Source organism: Furipterus horrens, unplaced genomic scaffold (assembly GCF_987537825.1).
Source record: "Furipterus horrens unplaced genomic scaffold, mFurHor1.1.pri manual_scaffold_7, whole genome shotgun sequence".
Lineage (NCBI taxonomy): Eukaryota > Metazoa > Chordata > Mammalia > Chiroptera > Furipteridae > Furipterus > Furipterus horrens.
In genome coordinates, this window is record NW_028327177.1 from 71,951,251 (window position 1) to 71,971,768 (window position 20,518).

The 20,518-nt window shown below is 39.4% G+C and overlaps 1 protein-coding gene across 1 annotated transcript in view; it reads right to left on the reverse strand.

Moving 5' to 3' along the window:
* The window catches only part of MMP16 (matrix metallopeptidase 16), a 311,468-nt gene that overhangs the window by 13,758 nt on the left and 277,192 nt on the right, over positions 1-20,518 (reverse strand). Inside the window, exon 7 of the mRNA XM_090282917.1 lies at positions 18,972-19,110. Coding sequence (XP_090139043.1) covers positions 18,972-19,110 — 139 coding nt within the window. The remainder of the gene's footprint in view (positions 1-18,971; positions 19,111-20,518) is intronic.

The window sequence follows — 20,518 nt, forward strand, 5'->3', positions numbered from 1 at the left end:
TGTTTTGTTTTGTTTTGTTTTTAACATAGGAGAGGTGGATTTTGGTTCTCAAGGAAAATATTGCCTGTTTGGCAGAAAGAAGGCATTTACTGAATTTCACAGGAGGCTGATATAGTCAGGAGCAAGTGGAAAAAACTGGTCCTACTGACATAGTCCTTTGCAGAAAGTAGAGGAAAGCCTGATTAAAGACAGAGAAACTTTGTCAAAAAACAAACAAAGCAACTTTATCCACCCACCCATCCATCCATCTATCCATCCATTTCCCTACCCATTCATCTCAGATCTGTTCACTAAGAGCCTATTTCAGCCAGTCACTGAGGGAGCTGTGGACACAATGATGGAAATACTCGAGGCCCTCACTCTTGTGCAGGAGAGGGCCAGACACTAAGCAAAGAATTCCACGAACAATTGTTAAATTACATGCTTATTTCTACAAGGAAAAGATAATGACTTTTTAAAATGTTTACGAAGAGGACAGGGCCTCCCTCATATGAAGGCTGAATCATACCTGTTTTCCTAGCACCTTTGAAATGAGTCACTGTCACTAATAAAGTGCATTATATTGTTCATCTGTTCTGGATCAGAAAAATGGTTGGGAATCCAGCCTACGACAGTTATTTCACAGGTTGAAGAAGTGGCATGCTTAAAACCATACAACAATTGCTAGATTTTTACTCTAATCCAGGTATTTAATTCAGCACTCAACTTCCTATTCCAAATTGCCTCTCTTAACTGAACACATTTACATTTCATCTGCTTTTAGAATTGCTGATTTCCTGCTTCCTTCCCCTTTATCAAGTGATGACTGCACATTTATTATTGAAAATGTTTATTAATTAATCCAGCGCCTTAAGCTCATGCCTTATTCACTGTATCCTCAGTCATCAAATATCTTTCATAGTTTATTAATTAAAAATCAACTGCATTGTTGTTTCCTCAGAGTCCACAACACTCTTACATATTTATATTTTGTACCTTCAATTACAGTGGTCAGTAATCTAGGGCCAACAGCTGCTGCCTGTCTTTGTAAATAAAATTTTATGAGAACACAGGCACACCTATTTATTTACATATTGTCTAGTCTGGTTTTAAGCTACAATGACAGAGTGTAGCAGTGATAATAAAGACCATATGATCTGCAAAGCCAAAGGTTTTTACTATGTGGTTTTTTTACAGAAAAGTTGAGAACATAAATTCTTTAATGACTAGATATTCTTCATATAAAAGAAGGCTGTACTTAGATTACTCACTAACCTTTGTTTATTTGGCTTATTATAAATTGACACTGATAATTGAGAATGCTTCAGGGATTTTAAAAACTGTCATAAAGAATATTTTCTTCCTTAGATTTGGTTTAAGAGTATTCAACAGCTTTGAAATCAGATAGAACTGGTGGAGAGATGGGGGTGGTGATAGCTCTTCCAATGATTAGCTGTGAGATCTTGGTAAAGTCACTAAATATAAGCCTTCCTTTTTTAATTTGTACTTAAGATACACTTCTCATTCAGATTTCTGGAAATATCAGAGATCATATATACAATATACCAATACTATATCTAGCTCACGGCCCCCAATAAATGGTACATATTATTATACAATACAATATTTTACTGATCAAATTTGCTTATTACCCAGGCAGTTAAACAAGGTTAATAATAAATGCTTAATTATTGTACACTGATCTATGTCAGTGTGAATTGTTTGAATTAAGTTACAATTTCTGCTTATAAGTTGTTACTCAAGACATTTGAATAATCTTTCAACTTTGGAGGTCACAGACCTTTTTAAGAGAACCTATTTTTCCAGTTCCACAGTATTATCAAGTAAGCAGAGAATTTTGAATATGTATGCACATGTGGCAGCCATGGAGTTGTGCAGCTTAGATCTCCCTTTGAGGAAAAACTGACCATTCAGCTGAGTGCCTTCATTTAGGCTAACCCATGAGCATGGCATGTACTGTGATCCTGGCCCTTTCTGCTCTCTGGGAGACACCTGTGACAGGCAGTCTTTGCTATGGGGCACCTTTCTGGGTCCTGTCCCATCTTCAGCACAGTTCCCAGCTCTAGAGGCCAGTCATACCTCCACCCCATTAACTTCTCCTCTGTCTGCATTCCCAGGAACTCAAACTGATGGTAAATAAATGTTTGAAGGTAGAGAAAACTTTCTGACACACAAGTAATACTAATGGGAAAATATAGGAGACTGAAGTATAAGTAAAAACAGCTATAATAAAAATATACCATAGACTTTTTGAATTGTCATAAATAAGTACAGGTAAATTATCAAGGGAATTTTAAAATACTAAATGTTTGACCTTTTAGTTTTGATGATCACTTCATGTTTATATACAATATAAAAATTAATAACTTCAAGGAAATAGCACAATTCACATGTTGCAGACCTATCTTTGTGTGTTGCAGGGCCACTAAACATAATTTCTTAACCTAGTAAAAATTTTAGAGCATCAGTTTTCCACCACCTCCTACAGAGATATAAGTAATCAGGGCATTCATCTATTCATAAAAGAGATCCCTTGTAGGTGACCTAGTGTACTTCGTAAGAAACAATGTATTTCTACCTCAAATGAACTTCATGACCACTCCCTAAACCTTCAGGAGTGATGACCTAACTGTAAGCCGCTTTAAAAAATCGCTGCTTTATGAGCATTTGCAATAAAGTGATAATGGAAGTCACACAAACCATTCTTAAAACAAACAGTGCTTTTCTTTGCCATATTCCAGGGCCACCTGTCTTAGACAACTTCTTTTTTATGCCTTTCTTATTCTCAAACTTTATCACACTCCTCCTTCCTGTCTCAGATATAATTCCCATTCTATAAGTGACTTTTGCCTCTTGAAATGGAACTATCAGTTAGGATGATAAGTCTTACCTGAAGTTATTAAGTGATAGCAACAGTATGAATTTTGAGACAACTTTTCAATGACTTGATTTTTAAATTATTTTTTAATTAATTAATTAATATTTCAGAGAGAAGGGAAAGGAGGGAGAAAGACAGGAAGAGAAACATCAATTGGTTGCCTCTTATATATGCCCCGACCAGGGACTGAATCTGCAACTTAGGCGTGTGCCCTGACCAGGAATGAAACCATTGACATTGCACTTTGCAGGATGACACCCAACCAACTGAGCCACATGGGTCAGGGCTCAATGACTTGATTTTGACTGGTACTGATTTTGACAGCATGGAGAGCTTCATTTTTAAGTGTATTTCCAATTCTTAAAGGAAATTTTAAGAGCTCAATTTTCAACTAAGAATTTTGGTATTATCATCTCAAAACCATTCAGCCTGAACATGACTAGTAATGGAGAATATGAACCTCTGGCTTGTTGTGCTCACAAAATGTCACTCTGTTATATTGGATTTACCTGAGGGATGCTGAGATAGACCAGCATGAAGTGTGGAATACATTCAGTGGCTTGAGAAAAGCATATTACTTCCATGAATATGATACATTTTATGTTATGAAGCTCTCTAACTAAAGATACCAACTTTTGAATGTAAACAGAAGAGAACGACCCATGATAGTTTCCAAATGGTAAGCAGAGGGATGAGGGGATCTAGACAATACCAGGTCACAGGTGACAGTCACATGTACCAAACCAGGTAGCTGGTTCACACTAAGCAACTAGTCTTACACCCAGACACAAGCAATGACACGTCTAGGTCAGTGAAGGGAGACATTATGAACTGTTCATTATATTCCAGGCATCATTTAAAACAGAGCTCAGCAAACTGACTTGTGGCCTGTTTTTGTACAGCCCCTTATCTGAGAAGAGGTTTTCCTTTTTTAAAAGCTAAAAAAAGAAAGAAACAAAGAAGGATATATGATAGAGACCATGGGCTTCCAAGGCTAAAACATTTGCTACTTGGCCATTACAAAAATAGTTAGTCAACCCCTGGTTTAATCTATTGAGGATGTAACAGTATAAGAGGAAAAGAAAAAAGAGAGCAGACCTTGGTCATACTGAACTAATATTCTAGTGGGAAGGATACAAATTAGCAATAAAAAGAGAAATGCAGAGTTCACCAGATGGCAAGTAGAAGCTGAAGCAGAGAAGGACCTGGATGGGCTCCTGGTCCAGAGAGCAAAGGTGACGGACAGTGGGATGAGGATGTTGGGATTATCTGAACTTTTGAGGTGATAACAGCCATAAGGTAACAGTGGCAAGCTAAGACAGTCATATGACTATGATGTGACAGCAGAAAGGGGATGGTGTGCTACTTGACACCTAGACTCTGGGCTCTTCCACGTTCTGCAGATGGGAAGGTGTCAAGGTGCTACATGTTCACAGCTGGGATTAGAGCAGGTCTACCAGAAGGCAGTATAGGGTTTAAGCTGGGAAAAGGAAGCCCAATGCAGCATCCTGACTTAGAAAGCTGAAACTAGACCTCTCCTGAGGCTGCAGCAGATCAGAAGAGACCACTGACAGGCACATTGTTCCAGACAATGGATTAATATGTGACCAGAGACAAAGCTCTCCTGTTGTCAGCATCAAAGCATAAGAGACACCACACTGAGTCCAATGGTATTTATTGTCATTACTTTTACTAATTACCATTGGTCTCGGCTACTCTGCCCCAGCACTGTTCCAAGAACTAAAGACATAGTGGTGTGGGATAAAATATATTTTAGATTAATTTCTGGTGGTATTTACATACAAATGCTGCGGGTAATTTCACACTTTCACAAGTTCTATGCTCAAACAGAATGGGTGGGGATGAGAAAGACATGGCCATCCCATGAGTAATAAGGATGGAGGCAAAGGGATAGAAGTGAAGCCCCGAGGACGTGAGAGCTGGTACAGGATGGTGGGGTTTCTCCTAGAGCAGTAGATCCTGGGTGGGACAGGATCTCTGGGTCAGCCACCAACCCAAGGCTACCTCAGGTTAATTCTACCCTTCTTTCTGTTACTGCAACTCAGGGGATAGTCATTTCTCTCCAATGACTAGAACGTAGATGTTTCCTTCCTGTGTCCAGATTGAATGAGTCCACAGTCCTCATCCACATTATACATTTATTCTGGATGTCAGGCGGACAGGCATATTGATAGTTATACTAGCAGACATTCACTGAGGGCTTACAAATGACAAGCAGGCCACACATCCTCAACTTTATTCTCAAACTAATCTTGAGAAGGCAAATAATACCAATCCATGTCACAGATGGAGAAACCAAGGCAAACGAAGTTGAGTAACTTGCCCAGTTCACATAGCCAGTCAGCCTGTGAAACCAGTATCTGACTGCAGACCCTGCATATCCTTATAATGAAGGCACTGACCCTCTTTCCTCAGGGAGCAATCTGTGAAGACAGACTAATATCTAAAAATATACTTTTCTTTTATATGGGTAGTTTGGACATCACTTAATTATTATAACTGTTTCCCAAATGCCGTGTTTTTAGTAACCTCATCAGCATTATGAATTTTTCAAGTTTGATCCCAAGAATAATTTCTTTTTCCCCTCTCCCTCCTCTTCTTCCTTCTCCTCCTTCTCCTCCTCTTTTTTCTCCTCCTCCTTATTCTTTCTTCTCATCTTTCATCATCATCTTCTTCTTTTGGTTAATATCCCCTTTTCTTTCCTTACTTATGCTCATTTTCTGTCCTTTAGCCCCTTGGCAACACAGGCAACCCTGCCCATTGTGGACCTAGTTCCCTTCTGATTCAGCTCAGGCAGGTTCTGCTCAAATTCCTTGCCCTGCCCCCATCACTAGTTCCCCATAGATGGTAAGATTTACTGTTTTGAATATTAGTAAGTTTTGAGAATGGAGTACCATCACCTAAGTTTACTTTTGCCTGCCAGGCAGTGAGTAGGTATGCAATTAAAACTTGTCACTCACTACTTGACATAATAAGTGAATTTGGCAAAATAGCATGGTAAAAAGTCAATATTCAGAAATCAAAAGCATTTCTGTATGCCAAGAATAAAATATCAGAGATAGAAACTAGAAAAATATCCCATTCATTATAGCAACAAGAAAAATAAAGTACCTGGGAATAAACTTAACCAAAGAGATTAAAGACCTGTACTCAGAAAACTACATAAGACTGATAAAAGAATTAAGAAAGATACAAATAAATGGAAGCATATACCATGTTCATGGATGAGAAGAATCAACATCATGAAAATGCCCATACTATCCAAAGCAATTTATAGATTCAGTGCAATCCCTATTAAAATATCAATAACACATTTCTCAGACCTAGAACCAATACTTCAAAAATTTATATGGAACCAAAAAAAGACCCCAAATAGCCACAGCCATCCTGACACAGAAAAACACAGTAGAAGGAATCACAATACCTGACATCAAACTATAATACAAGGCCATTATAATCAAAACAGTCTGGACTGGCATAAGAATAGACATATAGATCAATGGAACAGAATAGAGAGCCCAGAAATAAACCCATGTTGTTATGGTCAACTAATATTTGACAAAGGGAAAAGGAACATAAAATGGAGTGAGAAAAGCCTCTTCAACAAATGGTGCTGGGAGAACTGGACAGGGATGTGCAAAAAAACTGAAACTAGACCACCAACTTACACCACACACCAGAATAAACTCAAGATAAATCAAAGACTTAAATGTAAGCCGTGACATCATAAAAGCCCTAGAGGAAAACATAGGCAGGAAAATTGCAGATATCTCACATAGCAATATTTTCACTGATATATCTCCTAAGGCAAGAGAAATAAAGGAAAGAATAAAGACATGGGACTACATCAAACTAAAGAGTTTCTGCTAAACAAAAGAAAACATCAGCAAGATGAAAAGGGAACCAACCATATGGGAAAACATATTTGCCAGTGATACCTCAGACAAGGGATTGATCTCCAAAATATATAAAGTATTTATATGTCTCAAGACCAAGAAGACAGAAAACCCAGTTGAAAAATGGGCAAAGGACCTGAACAAACACGTCTCCTAGGAGGACAGACAGAGGGTCCATAGGCATATGAAAGAATGCTCAACATCACTAGCCATCAGAGATGCAAATAAAACAACAATGAGATACAACTTCACATCAGTCATAATCGCCATTATCAACAAATTAACAAACAAGTGCTGGCGAAGATGTGGAGAAATGGGAACCCTAGTTCACTGTTGGTGGATTGCAGACTGGTGCAGCCGCTATGGAAAATAGTATGGGGAGGGGGAAGATGGCCGCGGAGTAGGGACAGTGTTCTCAGGTCGCTCCTGTTAAGGAGAGAATCCAGGAACAAATGCGGAGAGGAGTGACTGAGTGAGTGTGGATAACTGATAACGTGAACAGGGAGGAGATTGTGGGAGCAGCGTGGAGGGGGGTGGAAGGGTTTATCACAAACTGCAGGCTGAGTCATTCCAAGACTCCGTGCATTTGCAGTATCAAGCCGGAGAGCTCACTAGCCAGGAGTGAATTCTTGTAGGGAGTTAGGGAGAGGATTTGGCCGAAAAAGCCAGAGGAGGGAGAGAACAGTGAACAACCAGGACTGGGAGAAACTGTGTGATCTGAGTCTAGAGAGAAACCTCCTCAGCTGCAACCTCCGACCGAAAGCTCAGCACTCCGGGCAAGCCCAGCACTAGCGCTAGGGCCCTACAGAACAAAGGGACAGGTTTGGGGCAAGGAGAACGGCAGCACAGAAAAGCTGCTGCGGAACTTCGGACCAGGGGAGAACTGCTGAGCAATCGCGCTAGAATCCCACAGAACAAAAGGCGGGTTAGGGGCTAGGAGAGAAATAGGATGCACAGGGTGTGTGAGTAGGGAAGAGAGGGGAGGCCGAGGTTCTGGAGTGGAGACAGTTTTAGGGTGGGGAGAAGGGGCCGCAGGGAAAGGCTGCTGCGGAGCTCCAGACTGGCAGAGAGCTCCGGGGAAGGAGAGTGCTGCGCTGACCGACCACACTAGAATCCTGCAGAACAAAGGAATGGTGCTGGGGTGGGGAGGGAGATAGAGCGCACAGGCCGATAGACAGGGAAGCCAGTGGAAGCTGCAGCTCGGAATAGAGACAGTTTTGGGGCAAGGAGAAGAGCCCACGCGGGAAAGCCGCTGCAGAGCTCCAGACTAGGGGAGAGGCCCTGGGCAGGAAAGTGCCACTGGGCCCGGCGCTTTGACCGACTGTGCCAGAGTCCTGCAGAACAAAAGGACGATCTTGAGACAGGGAAAGAGGTAGAGTGCGCAGGCATATAGACCGGGAAGAGAGCAGAAGCTGTAGCCTGGGAATAGAGACACGACTGGAGGCAGGGCGGGGATTGCTGGCAGGCACAGGCTGGACCAACAGTGGGAAGGAGTAGCTGGACAAGCCTGAGGAGGGCTGAGGCTGCCTCAGGAGGGGACAACTAAAGGCAGTCCACAGCAGAGCGGTGGTAGGCCCACGAAAAAAAAAAGACTAGCAATCCCAGAATCAAGCAGAACCCTCCCACAGCCAGCCAACCAACCAGAAAAGATTTGAAACTCATGGAATTTTGAATAGGAGCGGACTCAGGAAGGAAGCAAGGAAAAACCAAAAAACAAACAAACCAAAAATACCCAGAGACTGTGCATAAAAGTTGAATTGAGTTAAAATCCTCTCATTCTTTTATCTCTCAATCTCTCTCTAACTGCCCCTACCGTCCTTTCTTATTCTCTCTCTTTTTCTCCCCTCCTCTTCCCTCCCTTCTCTCCCCTTAGCAAGTCTCCCCTGCATCCTATTATCAGTTAATTTTTTAATTTTAAGTTCTCTCCCTTTCTCACCCTCTCCTTTCTCTGCTCTACGCACCTTCAATTTTATTAAATTTCTTTCTTTATTTTGTCCCCCTTCAGTCTACATTCATTTTTCTTTCATCCCTTGCCTTTATTTTCCTTCTCTCCCTATACATATTCTCTCTCTCTTTCTTTATCTCTCCCTATTCCACTTTATAGTCTGATCTTTTAAAATTCAAATTATAATTCTAATCTATCCCACTCTCCCTTCACTCTCCCATTCTTACCCCTTCTCTCTTTCTACCCCATCCCCTCACTTCTTTCTCTACCTCTTGTATTTCTCTCCTTCATCCTATCTTTTGTCAACTCTTCAATTTCAATCCTCCCCTCCTTAATATCTCCTCTTCCTCCTGATTTCCTTCCCTCCTCTGTGCTCTTTCCCTCCCCCATCCTCTTGCTTTCCCATCTCCTATTCCTCTCTCTCTATATTCTCTCTATCTTGCAATTTTATATCATGTTTTAATCTCCTAATCTTTTTTTATAATATATAATTTAAAAAGAATTTTAATCCAGTCCCCTCTCTTCTACCTCCCCTTCTTCTTTCGTTCTCTCTGCTACCCTTCTCTTTCCTACTTTCTCTCTCTCTTTCCTCTCTCCCTTCCTGTTTTGCTATTTTCTACTCACTATTTTTATTATTGAAAAATTCTTTCTCAATCTGTTTCCTACCTTCTAACCTCCCCAGCCCTCTCTTTCAATTTCTGGCTGTCTGTCTGCCTGGATGTCTGTTGTGTCTACCCTACCTTCCATGCTAATCATATAATATATACCGATTATATAATCCTAATACTATATACTTCCACTTTCTCACTCCACACTGTAACCCTCCTCTCCTTTTCAAACATACAGTGTAAGTGTTAATTGCTCTCTTACATAACCTTGATCCGAATTGCTAATATTATTACTCTATCAACTTCCAGCTCAAAAATTACCCTTCCTTCATTTAAAACAACTCCTTTCTGTTTCTCCTACGAAATGAGAGTCCCAGTATCTCCACAAGTATATTAACACGGGCTCATTTGCAACCTATAGTGAGATTGTAGTTGGGGGAGATATTGGAGGGTGTAGGTTTCTTGCCTGGGTTGTGTGAGTACGTTCTAGCAGCACCTCCACAAAAGATCTCAAAACAAGGTGGGCAGAGTGACTCTCAATCACTAACCAGAGAAAAAGATCCACCAAAGAGTAGCTGAATACAACCAGACAGATTAAAGAAATATCATCAAGGACAACACAGACAGAGATCCAGGAGGGCAGAGGAGTAAGTGGAAGCTACACTAACCTCCTCCCAGGACCAGCCAGTGCTGACTCAACTCCAGTACAGCAGACAGACCATTCCCCTCCAAGTGGCGTCATACTAAGGGGAAATAATAGCCCTGTCTACAGGAATTAAGCTGCCACACTCATGATCCTTAAACCTGATGGCCAATCACAGATTGAGTATATTAACAACTAAAGAAGACAGACGAAGGCAGTAGATCACTGGAAGTCTCCAATAGGCTGCCTAAGGCCAGTCTGGTACATGATCTGATGCTACCAGAGGCAGATCCAGGAAGAACAGATCATTCTAAGAAGCACCAACAAACAATAGGAATCACAAAAATGGGGAGACAGAGAAACAACCTCCCATCAAAAAGAAAGGTAGAATCCCCAGAGAGAGTGCTAAATGAAATAGAGGGGAGCAAAATATCAGATACGGAATTCAAAACATGGATTATGGAGAAGCTGAATGAGCTCAGCGGAAACTACAAAGAACTCCAGGGAAACTACAAGGAACTCCAGAAAAACTACAAGGAACTCACAGAGAATTACGCGAACATGAAAAAGGACATAGAAGCTATCAATAAGAGCCAGGAGGAAATGAAGAATACGATCTCTGAATTGAAGAACACAGTAGAAGGAATTAAAAGCAGGCTAGAAGAAGCAGAAGATCGGATCAGCGAGCTGGAGGACAATGTACACAAAAACTCCCAGACAATGCAACAAAATGAAAGAACACTGAACAAGACTGAAGACGTTCTAAGACAGCTGCAGAACAACATAAAACGTAATAATATCCGTATCGTAGGAATTCCAGAAGAAGAAGAAGAAGAAGAGCAAGGGATAGAAAACCTCTTTGAAAAACTAATGACAGAAAACTTCCTTCACATGAGAAGAGAAAGAGTCACGCAAATCCAGGAAGCACAGAGGGTCCCAATGAAGATGAACCCCAACAGGCCCACCTCAAGACACATCATAATTAAAATGGCAACATTCAAAGACAAACAGAGAATCCTAAAAGCAGCAAGAGAGAAACAACTAATAACATACAAGGGAGCTCCAATAAGGCTATCATCAGATTTCTCAGCAGAAACACTACAAGCCAGAAGGGAATGGCAAAAAATATTCCAAGCAATGAAAAACAAAGGCCTACAACCTAGAATACTATACCCAGCAAAGCTCTCATTCAAAATGGAGGGTGAAATAAGGAGCTTCCAAGACAAAAGAAGGCTAAAAGAATACATCTCCACGAAACCAGCATTGCAAGAGATACTAAAGGGTCTGCTCTAAGAAGATAAAGAAACAGAGAGAGACAGAGAAGAACACGAGTACAAAGGGGAAAAATGACAATGAATAGGTGCTTATCAGTAATAACCTTAAATGAAAATGGATTAAATGCTCCAATTAAAAGACATAAGGTAGCTGAATGGATTAGAAAGAATGACTCACATATATGCTGTCTACAAGAGACACACCTTAGAACAAAAGATCTACACAGACTGAAAGTAAAGGGATGGAAAAAAGTATTTCAAGCAAATGGACATGAAAAAAAAGCCTGGGTAGCAATACTTATATCAGACAAAACAGATTTCACAGCAAAGTCCATAAAAAGAGACAAAGAAGGGCATTTCATAATAATTAAGGGAAAAATCCATCAAGAAGATATAACCCTTATAAATATATATGCACCCAACTGAGGAGCACCCAAATATATAAGGAAAATTTTGAAAGACTCCAAGAAAGATATAGACAGCAACACACACATCGTAGGGGACTTTAACATCCCATTGTCAACAATGGACAGATCTTCGAAGCAAAGAAACACCAAAGATATTGAGGCACTGAACAACACTCTAGATCAAATGGACTTAGTCAATATATATAGAAGTTTTCACCCCAAAGAAGCAAAATATACATACTTCTCAAGTGCACATGGAATATTTTCAAAGATTGACCACATGGTAGGACACAAAACAAGCCTCAATAAATTCAAGAAAATTGAAATTATATCAAGCATCTTCTCAGATCATAATGGCTTAAAATTGGAAATCAACCTCAAGGAAAGAACTCAAAAACATTCAAACTCATGGAGAATGAATAACATGCTATTAAATAATGAATGGCTTAACAATGACAGCAAGGAAGAAATCAAAAAGTTTCTGGAAACTAATGATAACAAACACACAACAACCCCAAACCTATGGGATACAGCGAAAGCAGTCCTGAGAGGAAAGTTCATAGCAATACAAACCTACCTAAAAAAGCTAGAAGAATCTCTAATAAAAAATTTAACCCTACAGCTACAAGAACTAGAGGAAGAACAACAAGAAAAACCCAGATCAAGTAGAAGGAAGGAAATCATCAAGATCAGAGCACAATTTTAAATGACATAGAGTCTAAAGTAACAATTCAAAAGATCAACATAAGTAGGAGCTGGTTCTTTGAAAAGATAAACAAAATTGACAAGCCTTTAACCAGGCTCATCAAGAAAAAAAGAGAAAGGACCCAAATAAATAAAATCAGAAACGAAAGAGGAGAAATCACCACTGATACAACAGAAATACAAAGGATTATAAGAAATTATTACGAACAACTGTATGGCAAGAAATTTGACAAATCAGAGGAAATGGACAAATTCCTGGAAACCTATAGTCTTCCCAAACTGAATCAAGAAGAAGCAGAAAGTCTGAATAGACCAATAACAGCTAGTAAAATTGAAGCAGTAATAAAAAAACTCCCAGCACACAAAAGCCCAGGACCGGATGGCTTCACAAGTGAATTCTACAAAACATTTAGGAAAGAACTAACTTCTATCCTCCTCAGACTATTCCAAAAGATACATGAAGAAGGAAGACTCCCAAACTCGTTCTATGAAGCCAGTATAACCCTAATTCCAAAACCAGGTCAAGAAACAACAAAGAAAGAAAACTACAGGCCAATATCGCTAATGAACATAGATGCTAAAATCCTCAACAAAATATTGGCAAATCGGATCCAGCAACAAATTAGAAAGATCATACACGACGATCAAGTACGATTCATCCCAGGGATGAAAGGATGGTTTAATATTTGCAAATCAATAAACGTAATACAACACATAAACAAAATGAAAGAAAAAAACCACATGATCATATCAATAGATGCGGAAAAAGCATTTAATAAAGTACAACAACCATTTATGATAAAAACTCTCAGCAAAATGGAAATAGAGGGAGCATACCTCAACATAATAAAGGCCATATATGAGAAAACTGAAGATAACATCATACTCAATGGGCAAAAACTGAGAGCATTCCCCCTGAGATCAGGAACAAGAGAAGGATGTCCGCTCTCTCCACTCCTATTCAACATAGTCTTGGAAGTTCTAGCCACAGCAATCAGACAAGAAAGAGAAATATAAGGCATCCAAATTGGAAAGGAAGAAGTAAAACTGTCATTACTTGCAGATGACATGATAGTGTACATAGAAAATCCTTTAGACTCCACAAAAAAACTACTCAACCTAATAAGTGAATTTGGCAAAATAGCAGGATACAAAGTAATATTAAGAAATCGAAGGCATTTTTATACACCAACAATAAAAACTCAGAGATAGAAACTGAAAGAAAAATCCCATTTACCATAGCAACAAGAAAAATAAAATACCTAGGAATAAACTTAACCAAGGAGGTAAAAGACCTGTACTCAGAAAACTACATAACACTGAAGAAAGAAATTAAAGAAGATACAAATAAATGGAAGCATATACCATGCTCATAAATGGGAAGAATCAACATCATTAAAGTGTCCATACTACCCAAAGCAATTTATAGATTCAATGCAATCCCTATTAAAATTCCAATGACATATTTCACAGACCTAGAACAAATACTTCAAAAATTTATATGGGACCAAAAAAGAGCCTGAATAGCCACAGCAATTTTGAGGAAGAACACAGTAGGAGGAATCACAATACCTGATATCAAACTATACTACAAGGTCACGGTAATCAAAACAGTCTGGTACTGGCATAAAAACAGACATATAGATCAATGGAACAGAATAGAGAGCCCAGAAATAAACCCAGGTTCATATGGTCAACTAATATTTGACAAAGGGGGAAAGAACATCAAATGGAGTGAAAAGAGCCTCTTCAACAAATGGTGTTGGGAGAACTGGACAGGGACATGCAAAAAAATGAAACTAGACCACCAACTTACACCATACACCAGAATAAACTCAAAACGGATCAAAGACTTAAATGTAAGCCATGATACCATAAAAGTCCTAGAGGAAAAAAGAGGCAGGAAAATTTCAGATATCCCACGTAGCAACATTTTCACTGATATATCTCCTAAGGCAAGGGAAATAAAGGAAAGAATAAACAAATGGGACTACATCAAACTAAAATGTTTCTGCTCAGCTAAAGAAAACAACAGCAAGATGAAAAGGAAACTAACCATATGGGAAAATATATTCGCCAATGACATCTCAGACAAGGGATTGATCTCCAAAATATATAAAGAACTCATATGACTCAACACCAAGAAGACAGACAACCCAATTAAAAAATGGGCAAAGGACCTGAACAAACATTTCTCCAAAGAAGACATACAGAGGGCCCATAGACATATGAAAGAATGCTCAACATCACTAGCCATCAGAGAGATGCAAATAAAAATCACAATGAGATACCACCTCACACCAGTCAGAATGGCCATCATCAACAAATCAACAAACAACTTGTGCTGGAGAGGATGCGGAGAAACGGGAACCCTGGTGCATTGCTGGTGGGAATGCAGACTGGTGCAGCCACTGTGGAAAACAGTTTGAAATTTCCTCAAAAAACTAAAAATGGAACTGCCTTTTGAACCAGCAATTCCATTGCTAGGCTTATATCCAAAAAATCCTGAAACACCAATTCAAAAGAACCTATGCACTCCAATGTTCATAGCAGCACTATTTACAATAGCCAAGTGCTGGAAACAACCTAAATGCCCATCTGTAGATGAGTGGATCAAAAAACTGTGGTACATTTACACAATGGAGTACTATGTAGCAGAAAGAAAGAAGGAACTTCTACCATTTGCAACAACATGGATGGAACTAGAGAAAATTATGCTTAGTGAAATAAGCCAGGCAACAAAAGAAAAATACCTTATTCTATCACCTAATACAGGAAACTAATGAACAACACAAAGAAATGAGCAAAATTGAACCAGAGCTATGTAAACAAGAAGTAGACTAACAGTAACAAGCGGGGAGGTGGGAGGGAGAGAAGGGGGTAAGAAGGGGAAGGGTCAGTAAAAAAAAAAAACATGTATGAATGACCCACGGACACGGGCAACTGAGTGGAGACTGAATGTGGGGGAATGGAGGGGCAGGGTGCGGGGAAGCAAGAGCGGGGAAGAAGTGAGATAACTGTAATGGAAACACAAACAAAAAATTATTTTTAGTGGGGGAAAAATGAAAATATGAACAACGGAAATGCCAGTTCAGTGAATATTTGGACAAAGATTTTCCTTCACGTTGTATATTTTTCTCCCTATTTGATCCCTCCAGAATTTGGCATTTTAAAGAAGTAAGTAATGACATAAGTTTCTTTGCATAGACCTAATAAGACCAGTTGTTAATAGAGGTTCCTTTTTTTTTTTCTTTTTTTTTTGACCAAGTCTTTGACTGGAATGTCAAGCCTAAAGGAGACATACTTGGGCTCAGGTTGTTACCAAAAAGTCTTGAGAAACTGGGAATGACTTTCAAAGGTAATAAAAGCCTGTGAGATAAAAGGCCTGGTACCATGGTTGGTTGTGCCGTCCACAGCAATCTTTCCAGGGAAGGAACGAAGGTTGTTTTCCTGAAAGATGGCTAGAAGGGTCCTTAAGGCACAATGAAAAACCAGAAAGACTTGGAAAAGACAGGTGTGTACGGGCAAGGATGAATGACAGATATGTGGCTCAGCTTCTGTGCCCTGAAGAACAGACTGAGGGTCACCCCAAATATTCCTTGGGTAAGTTCCAGCAAAGCAGAACTACAGATCATAAGTGATCATTTGCTGCTATTGTCATGTTTATGGAAAGGAACAGGATAAATTAAAAATGGACTTAATGCAGTCCCTTTAAAGACAAGGAGGGTAACCTTAGGGAGAAAAATCATTATTCTAGGAAAATCACGATGATCAGTAGTAGGGTATAAAATAGGGCAACTAACCATCTTAAAAGTTTCTTCTCACTTAAAATATGGTTTCACTTGAAAATTAAACCATGTCTGTCATATCAACAAAGATATTCAAGTTGCAGGCAAATAGAATTTCAAGTGCCTTGCAACTGGATGTCTTCCCAATAAGACAGTCTTACAGATTTAGAGACTTGTTTGTGGGTTATGTTACATAAGTTAACACGTGTTTTCTGTTTACAAAGGACATAAGCCTATGATCGCATTACCTGAGTGATTGTCTGTACGCATAAGCCTCACTTAATCCTCTCTGCAGCGCTGCCTCCTGACACTTAACGGTTTGGCTGAACTAAATGGCTGGGTTGGTGAAGAATGGGGTGGTCTGTGGGCTGTGGGCTTCACTTTAAAACTGGTTTCTCTTTTCTATCCTAATGGCTTGGACAGAAAAGGCCCAGAGGTCTGAGAGGGGGAAAACCTAAACTATTTCCCTCAGTCCAAACTAAGTATAATGGGCAAAAGGGTTTTGGACAGGTGAGATGTGTCTAGCACATCTTCCTCAAAAGAAGCCCTTTTTTTCTTTTTTTGTTTTTTTCTTTCTCCTAATATGGAACATTGAAAAATTAATCCCTGCCTTTTGTCATCTAGTAGTTATGGATTGAATGATGTCTTTTAACCCTTTTCGCCAAATCTGTTGCCCCCAGAACACAACAAGGATGCCAGCCTGTTAAACCAAGCACGCCGTTGACCGGAGAGAGCCAACTGACCTGGAGTCTGCACAATCCTTCCCCATGTGGGAAGGCCACCCTCCCCTCCACACCCCCACTCTTATTAGGGATTTCTGAACCCAAGGGTAGGTAGGATGACGACCATGTCCAGCTTGAAGCAGCCAGAGGAGCTTGAGACCTTCGCCCATTGTCCTTTACAAGATTACAAAGGGTCTTAATATCTGAGAGGGGGGGATAGTTATTTTTTACGAACCAAGGGTATGGACTTGGGGCGGGATTGCTGGGGGAGGGAGATGCTGGGTGGAGGGGAGTAAAGGAGAGAAAATTGGAACTGTTGTAACAATATAATCAATAAAATACATTAAAAAAAAGTTAAAAAAAAAAAAAAGAGCCAGTCTCACCACAGTTGTCCAATTTTCCTACTATTATTGAATTGTTCCTTCATTAGTTTAGGATGCTTTCTTTATCTTATATTAAGTTATTTAATACCTGAGCATATTTAAGAGCTGTTAACTGTATTTTAAAATAATGTGGTAGTTCTAAGACAGAATGTTCAATCTTTACTTCTATTTACTAGCTATACCCTCATACAACCCCAGGCAAGAGACTCTCTGAGCCTCAATTTACTCATTGTTAAAGAGACAATAAAAACTAACAAAAAAAAAAAAAAAAAAAAAAAAAAAAGATAGTATGGAACTTCCTCAAAAAGCTAAAAATGGACCTGCCTTTTGAACGAGTGATTCCATTGCTATGATTATACCCGAAGAATCTTAAAACACCAATTCAAAAGAACTTATGCACCCCTATGTTCATAGCAGTTCTATCTACAATAGGCAAGTGCTGGGAACAGCCTACGCGCCCATCTGTAGATGAGTGGATCAAAAATTGTGCTACATTTACACAATGGAATACTATACAGCAGAAAGAAAAAAGGAACTCCTACCATTTACAATAACATGGATGAAACTAGAGAGATTTATGCTTAGCAAAATAAGCCAGGCAACGAAAATAAAATACCATATGTTATCAACTAATACAGGAGACTAATGAACAACACAAACCAATGAGCTAAACTGAACCAGAGGCATGTCAACAAGGAACAGACTAACAGTTACCAGTGGGGAAGGGGTAGGGAGAGAAGTTGGGTAGGTAAGGGGAGGGTTTAGTAAAGGAACTAGTATAAATAACCCATATACATGTACAACATGGTGGGTATTGACCGTGGGAGAAGGGATGGGCTGGTTGGAGGCAGGGAGCAGTGGGGGGAAAAGTGGAACAGCTGTAATAGAAAAATAATAAATAAATCAAAAATTAAAAAAAATACTTGTCACTCAGATAAACAGCAAATAATAAATATCATGGGTGAAGTGAATTAAATGAATTTTTTCTACCCATATATTTTCCTTGTCTTTATGAGCAATTTACTAGTTTATTGAAAACTACTTAATATAAACTGACTAAATCAAACAAAGTTTGAGAAATGAAATAGATTTCATTGTATAAAACACAAGCAATTCCAAATACTCTTTAAAAACAAAACCCAAATACCTCAATTAATAAAAAAATGTTTTTTTAAAACATTAATTAATTCATACATTTTACTTTCTTTGGTGCTTTTAAGCAAAATCTAAAAATTCTAGCCCTGGCTAGTATGGCTCAGTGGATTGAGCATTGGCCTGTGTACCAGAAGGTCACTGGTTCAATTCTATGTCAGGGCACATGCCTGGGCTGTGGGCCAGGTCCCCAGTTGAGGGTCTGTGAGAGGCAACCACACATTGATGTTTCTCTCCCTCTCTCCCTCCCTTCCCCTCTCTCTACAAGTAAATAAATAAAATTTTTAAAATATAAAAATTCTACAAGATCACAGTGCCTTCTAAATTTGACTTCTACATGAGATATCAGATGAGAAAACATAAATGAGAGAATTAAAAATTATCTTTGACTTTATTTACGTTTCTAGGGAAGATATGCATTCTTTTTCATGAAATGAATTAGCTGGCTACCCTCACTCAACAGGTTTTTGAGGTTCATCTCCTTAAGTATGACAGGGCCCTGGGCACTGTGACCCAAATGCAGCAGAGCAAGACACGGACACTCCTTACCTTTGAAGAAGACAAAGTTCCCATCATTGTTTTCATACACTGCATCGATACCCGGAGGCAAGCCGCGCCAGAAGTAAGTGATCTGCATGGGGTACCCATCCATGACCCTGTTGTTCCTCACACGCCAGAACCACTGTTCCTGCAAGCCAAGCACAAGGTCACTCAGCATTGCTGCCTGGCTGCCCCATGTAGGGGAGCAGAGCGGTAAGGGGAAGTGCAGCACCTAAAGCCACGTCCATGCCCTTGTCAAAAACAGTCAAGAAACAGCTAAACACTTGCCCATAATAATCTCAGAGCTTTTTGTAGTAGTATACTTCCCAACCTCTAACCCATATAGTGTGGTTAAAAAGATAATATAGAAACACTCAATCTTGGCATTGATATTATACCCAGGGCTTCCCAGGTGGAAAAAGGAGGAAGCCCAGACCAGATGCTGCCAGATCTGTGAAAGAATCAGCTTTCTAGAGTGTGAGAGCAGCATGGGGACAGGTAAAGCACCCTGGTGTGCGGGCTACAATTCCAGGGTTGGGGATGCTCCCTGGTCCCTCCACATTGCAACCATCGTCCAGCAGTTATAATGGAATCTTCTGTAACCATCTAATGTGTCCTGCTTGGGACAGTAAATTATGTGGTCACCGCAAATGAACAAAGTGATCTTGAAAAAAGTCACCAGGGAGGATTCCAGTCTGGCTCTACTGCCTATCCTAAGTGTTCCCACAATGTCCTGGGCTCCACTCAGAGTGTTTACTCCTATCTCTAGTGAATAATACATGACTTACACCAGAGCAGGTGTCCATAAATGTTGGTGAGTTGATAATTAGTCTACACACAATATACCATAAATTATTACTAATGGCAAAAAAATTTTTTTAAATCCAAGAGGTACCTTTAATGACATTAAGTTTTCTACTAAATATTTCAGAATAATTTGGACTATCCGAAGTGTTTTAACATTAGAAAAATTATTTCACTTTATTTTAAATTTCTGTATGTACAGTTTCATTTGCAAGTTATATATCTGTACTATTTAGATAAGTGTATATCATGCCAATAGTTCTGTTTCAATTCATCAGTGTTCCTTCTCTACCAAATCACATTAAGTGATTCATTGTAGGGCATTCCTGAACTCCTGGTAATAATAGGTTTCCCGGATTTTTCCATTATTCAATACATCCATTCACACATACATAACACTCTACTGTGGATTCTTGGATTTGAGGTTATATGATAAAAATGAATCTTTCCATCTAAATTAACCCAATTAGTAAATTTTTAGGAACCTTTGAATAGTTGCTCTGTTTAGTTACCATGGGCTGTTTTCTCTACTAACCTCTATTATTTATGAATAAAGAAGGAAGCTGGTTAATTAAAGACTCTGAGTCTCTGACCCTACTGTCACCTTGGGAAATATACTTGTCACTGAGTTATTATATACCAATATCCAGCTGATAACTCCAACTAATAACCCCAACTGAAATAAGGTGGCTCTGCTACACTCTTGCAGGTGGTCTGCAATTTCATAGGGCATGCCAATCGAAGGTTGACCA